At 45.8% G+C, this 6233-nt stretch overlaps 1 protein-coding gene across 1 annotated transcript; it reads right to left on the bottom strand.

Moving 5' to 3' along the window:
• Positions 1 to 2898: 2898 nt before the first annotated feature.
• LOC311244834 (monocarboxylate transporter 10-like) lies at positions 2899 to 4323 on the bottom strand (the record flags this gene model as incomplete). Its single annotated transcript, XM_084334517.1, has 1 exon — positions 2899 to 4323. One exon carries the CDS (start codon positions 4321 to 4323, stop codon positions 2899 to 2901), a length of 1425 nt encoding a protein of 474 aa, XP_084190643.1.
• Between the last annotated feature and the right edge of the window lie 1910 nt (positions 4324 to 6233).

Raw genomic sequence — 6233 nt, 5'->3', positions numbered from 1 at the left:
CCGTGTTCCATGTCTCCCGGGTTAAGCCCGTCTCCCTCAGTCCCCTTATGCCTCCGGCTCCTGATCCACCGCCTCCTGTGCTAGTGGATGGTCACCCCCAGTGGCAGGTCGGCCGGTTGATGGGCGTTCGTCGGCGGGGCCGGGGATTCCAATACCTGGTGGACAGGGAGGGTTACGGCCCTGAGGAGCGTAGCTGGGTCTCCCGGCAGCTCATCGTGGATCCCGGCTTGATCACCGACTTCCATCGGGCCCATCCTGATGAGCCGGGTTGGCCTGGTCGCCGGGCGGCTCCCGTTGAGGGGGGGGTACTGTGAGGTTTCTGTCCTTGCCTTCTCACTCGTTCTGTTCCTTTAACCACCCTCGCTTTGTTTTCATTCATTTTTTCTGTCAAGTATTTCAATTCCCTCGTTCACACGTTTCTCCCCGCTGACGTCATCTGAGACGTCGCTGATTGGTTCCCTCACTTCCCCACGCTTTTCAATCACATTCCCCAGCTGTCACTGCCTTTCAATCAATCGATCCCTCATTATTTATACCCCGTTTTTCCCCATCCTAAGTTGTTGGTTCGTCTTGATTTGTCGCTGGATGTTTTTCCCTGTTGCTTCTGTTTCACTGTGCTAATCTCCAGGAAATTCCTAGAAGCCTTCGCTTGGATACCTGCTCCGTGGCGCGCGCTCGCCTCCACTTTGTTCCTGTTCCTTTTACGCAGCTCGTCTGGGTGAGTTTTTCTAGATTGACTGTCTTGACCTATTTCCAATTTTCGTGTGTAACCTTTACACTGAAGTCTACCACCTTTTTGTCAGACAGTCACTCACCCAGCCTTTATCGTTTTGCCCTATCCTTTTTGGAATAATATTTTGGGATCTTCCACCTCCCACTGTGTATTTTACACGAAGATATTATTTCACATTTGGACTGTGTTTGGATTTTTGCTCACTGTGTATTTACACGAAGATATTGTTTCACATTTGGACTGTGTTTGGATTTTTGCTCACTGTGTGTTTACACGAAGATAGTATTTCACATTTGGACGGTGTATGGATTTTGCTCACTGTGTGATTACATGAAGATATTTCACTTGGGCTGTTTTTGGAATATTGCACATCACTGTGTTGTTTAACACGAAGAATATAACACCCTGTCCTCCAGCTCGTTTCAAGTCTGCTCTGTCACTGACCCGTTCCCTCTCTCCCTCTCTCGGTCTTGCACAACATCTGAGAGGTCCGCCGTGAGAGTCTGCAGAGCGGTTCAGAGGTCTGCTCCTGCTTCCCAAGACTACCCTTCCGGGAGAAGCTGCAGAGCAGCAGAACTTTGCCCCTTGTTCATTGTACCTGTTTCTTGTTGACCTGCTTTCCCTGTTTCACTTATTCTAGTCACCAAATAAACAAGCCCTTGTATTTGGCAACTCTGAATCCAACTCTCTTGTGTCGTTGCGTTTGGGGTCGGTGTCAAACCATAACACAATTGTGTTAGTTTTGTTTCATCAACAAATGAGAGGCAGAACACACAGTGAATGTATCCGTTTTGTTTATTGCACTTTTATTGCACTTTCTTTGCTGAAAAAGAAATGCTACATTGGCTAAATGGCTCACGGAGGCATTTAAAGATGGTGGCTTGTTGATTTTTTTGCAGGAAGTGTATTGGCACATCCAAGGTAACTACCTCCCTGCGCATGCTCAGTGCTGAATTCGAGACGCGATCCGTTGCGGTCTGACCACGCCTCGTTCTGACAAAACGAAAGTGCTCAGGTCGCAAAACAAATGTCTAACTCGCCTGCCACTACGTTGCGCTCTGGAAAGCGAAACTGATCTTGAAAACGAAACGAAAATACCCCTGTGTCTAACCGCAGCCTAGACAGGGGTTCTCAACCTTTCTGCTGCCAAGGCACCCCTGTGTTCAATAAAATATTCCAGGGCACCCCTACATACGATATAGACTTTTCCGCTCCTGTCTTTTTTGCTACAATGATGACAAAAGTGCTTGTTTTCAAAATAATGTTTATTTAAGAAACCGGGAAACACATTTGTGTGCAGGCTATATAATGCATTATTAACAGGTGTTTCAGGTCTAAATGGCTTAGTACTGTTGACATTACACTGCTTGTAGTAATAAATCAAATAGCATATTTCTTTAAATAAAATTACAGAAAATTATCACTAAACTGCTATCTGTTGCAGCTGCACACTTTTCCATAAAAATAGCATATTTGGATAAGTGTGACCATTTCTCAAAAACAGAAAATCATGTATTTTTTTTAAATACAGAAAAGGATCACCAAGTTACCATTTCTCAAAAAATATTAATAAATACAGAAAATAAGCACTTGTTCACTCAGTGGACATTTCTAGCTCAATGCGAGGTCTGCTGCTGCTGGCTAATAATACGGTCAATACGTGGGGAGATCTTTGACAAGGCAACACGCTTGTCATCCTCAAGGCTCAACTTGGCCTTATATTTTGTTTTCAGAGCTGTCATGGATGAAAAGCCAGCTTCACACAGATATGTGGTGCTGAATGGTATCAACACCTTAACTGCTGCATCATGAGATACTTGGTACTCAGCACCACACTCAAACTAGCTCTCCAGGATGAGTTCTTCCAAGAGTTTGGATGGAGATGTGTCAGGAAGCTTTGTCTCAATGTTGTCTGTAAAGTTTTTTTTTATCCAGAGTAACTTGGTGACCCTTTTCTGTGTTTTATTAAATAATGATTTTCAGATTTTGAGAAATGGTCAAACTTATCCAAATATGGTATTTTCATGGGAAACAGTGCAGCTGCAACAGATAGCACTTTAATGATAATTTTCTGTAATCCAAAAATAATAAAAAAAATAATAATAATAATAATCTCAAGGCACCCCTGGCAGCTCTCTGCGGCACCCTAGTTGAGAACCGCTGGCCTATAAGACAGATTCGGGGTCTCCGCCCTTGAAAGGTGCGTCTCCCTGAGGCTTCTCGTAGTCTAGCATTTCCTGGGTCGTCTCCTCTCCTTTCTTGAGAGCCTCCTCCTTCTCACTCCTCTTGCGCCTCGCCTCCACCCAGGCCTCCACCCAGGGTATCACAGCACGGCTCCTCCGATGATGGGGGGGTATACCTGCCAGGTAGAAGGCCACGTCGTAGTCTCCCAGGTAACCTGCGATGAGAGGTCCCATGGGCATGGGCACGAACATTTTGCCGACCATGAAGCCGATGGCCTGTGAAAAGTCATCGGAGTCCACCAACCGAAAGGTGATGGGCGTTATGATGCCGCTCCAGCAGCCTTCGAACAGCCCCTTCAGCAGGCAATCGGCGATCAGGCCGCCAAAGCCGTGACAGAGGGGGATCATCATGGATCTGATCAGGCTGATCACGAACGAGGAGGACACCAGTAGATAGACTTTGTTGACACCCTGGACGTAGTCTGCCACCCTGCCGAAGATGAGGTTGCCCACTGTGGACGTTATGCCGATACACATGAGAAGAACCTCCTTGTTGGCGTTCGTCCCGAAGCGCTCCTCCACGTGTTTCATCAGGTGAACGTAAGGCACAAAGTAGCCGAAGAGGGCGGCGCGTATGCCGAACACCCAGATGCGGTATCCCAGGGACCTCCAGATGTTGCGGAAGTTGAAGATCTCACCGATGGGCTTGTTGGGCCGCAGGGGCGTGTAGGTGAACCCGGCCAGCATGAGCACGAACAGGAAGATGCTGAGGACACGCATGGTGTTCTGGAGACCCACGCTGTCCAGCAGGAGGGGGAGCAGGAAGGCCACCGTGATGGTGAACACGTTGCCGCCGGTCGCCACGATGCCGCTCACTAGGCCCAGGTTCTTCTTGAAGTAGTGGGGGAGGATCACCAGGCTGGGCTGGTAGGCAAAGGAGCAGCCGCAGCCGAACACGATGCCATAGGTGAAGTACAGGGCACCGAGGGACTTGACAAAGGAGCTGGCCAGGAGGCCCACCAGGGCCACGGCGGCCCCGCCCACTGCTGTCACTCTGCAGCCCAGGATGTCTGTGAACACACTGGCGATGGGAGAGCAGAACAAGATCATGCCCATGGAGAGAGAGCCCACCAAGGCTGTTCTGGATCGCTGGTTGGCATCATCTTCGGTGCCGAATTCTTTGATGAGAGACAAGAAAAGGATGCCAAAGGTGTTTTGTATCATAAACACCGAGCCGTCACACCACATGGCAGCCAGCATGACGACCCAGCCCCAGCCTCCCTCGGGGGGCACGAACTCTGCTGCCTCCTCAGGAGCCCCAGTGGCCGGCTCCCGGACGGGTACCTTGGTTTCACCACCATTCTCCTTCTTCTCCTCCGTCTCTTCTTCTAGGCGCGTCTCGTCCATCACTGCTCTCTAGTGCTGTCTTCTGGAGCAGGTAAGTTCTCACTGTAACTCCCTCTACTTGCAATGATGACAGCAACACGTTCTTGATATTACTGATTGGATTTATTTCAATCCGAACCGTGAGAACTGTGAAACACATACATGAAACAATAAATCACAGCTCAAACAATAACAACATACATCCATATTATCGGAGCAAAGCGTTTATTTTGTACATTATCTAACGTTAACACGAACCTAAACTAACGTTACAACTAACCTAAAGTTAGTTTAGGTTTGTGTTAACGTTAGATAATGTACAAAATAAACGTATTCCGAGGCTATAGACCAGGGGTTCCCAAACTTTTCAGGCCGGGACCCAGAAAATAAGGCATCAGAGAGCCGCGGCCCAATGCACATCGTCAGGCTTTTTTTTCTTTTTTTTTTGCCTGCCGACCGATTTTTTAAGCCAAATATCACTTCAATCCTATTAAGTTAGTTCAAGTTAGTTATTCATTTATATGTGCTATTTATGAGAGGGCTAACTTGTTGCAAAATAATAATGATAATAATAATAGCCTCATTAAAATACTATTATTGCTTCGGTTGTTTTCAGCGTTTTATGTGCATAATCTGTTATTTAGTTTGAAATGTTCGTTGAAATAAGTAGATTTTTCGTTTTTGTTTATTTATTAAGTTAATATAAAACCATATAGTCACATTTTAGAATACAATAGAATAGAATTTTAGAATACAACTAGAAACACTGTCCTGGCCTGCTTCTAAGTTCAGTGGCCTGAAAAAAAAAAAGGGGGGTTTTTGGATTTTATTTTTTATTTTTTTTAATCATCTCGCGGCCCTCCCGTGGCTGCTCGCGGCCCACCTTTGGGTCGCAACCCCGACTTTGGGAACCACTGCTATAGACGTCGCTCTTTTATTTTGAAACCCCCCAGATAGGAAGTCATTGCTCTCGTTATTTGCTTTAGTGTCTGCCCGGTTCTGTGTTTGTTGGTTAGCTCCGTTAGCTAGCAGCCTATCAAGACCAGCCATTGGAATACTGTTTTCTAAATTGGGGAGGCTTTTAATCATCAAGGTAAGAGGATTTTAAGTCATGGTATCCATAAACTTCAATCGGTTCGGATCCTTTGAATGAATGAGAATGTCAACAAACACGGCTTCACGTTGAAATCACTGACTGCGACCAAAGAGGAGTGGTTAGGCAAAAAATTGTTCAGAGTATATTTGCTTAGAAAACGTAATTGTCTAATTCAATAATTTTTTATTTCTCCACATGGTAAATACACAGGTCACAACATGTTTACAGGAACGTTTTGGAGTTGTATTTGGAGTGTATTTCGTGACTGTAGGGAACTTGAGGCTACAACTCTGCCCCACTTCCAGTGATGAAGCTAAGCTACGCTAACGGAGCGGCTGTTCCCTAAGCCTAATGCATGCACAGAGACAAAAAAGGTATGTATCTTCTTGTCTAACTCCAGGGAAGATGTTAAATAAGCTAATTTCCCAAAATGTTGGAGTTTTCCAGAGAGAAATTTGATTTTTCAATGGCCTCTCTGTTGTTTAGTTCAGCACCATGGGCAGCGCCAAGCAAGCCACAGCGGATGAAAATGAAATGGATGAGAATTTTTTTTTCCGGAATCCACATTTTACTTCTCAACCGGAGATGATCCCAGTCATTGTGGAGCCTCAGCGTGTAATATGTGTTTTACAGTATAGGTTGGATCAATAAAAGGATCGATTTTTGGAATGGCGATCAGGTATTGGAATAATCTTTTTGGATACCATCTGATCTCAGGTAAGGAATCTATTTGACCAGTCTTAGGATAATTAGACCTGTTTTCACAGAGATATAAGCTTTTCCCCTATGTGTCATATGGCTGTTTGGCTGTGCGAGCGATCAGGAAATATATCAG

This window comes from Notolepis coatsorum (assembly GCF_963971535.1).
Source record: "Notolepis coatsorum genome assembly, chromosome: 18".
Classification (NCBI taxonomy): Eukaryota; Metazoa; Chordata; class Actinopteri; order Aulopiformes; family Paralepididae; genus Notolepis; species Notolepis coatsorum.
The sequence above is the reverse complement of the archived record's forward strand: the minus strand, read 5'-3'. Positions and strand labels throughout refer to the sequence as shown.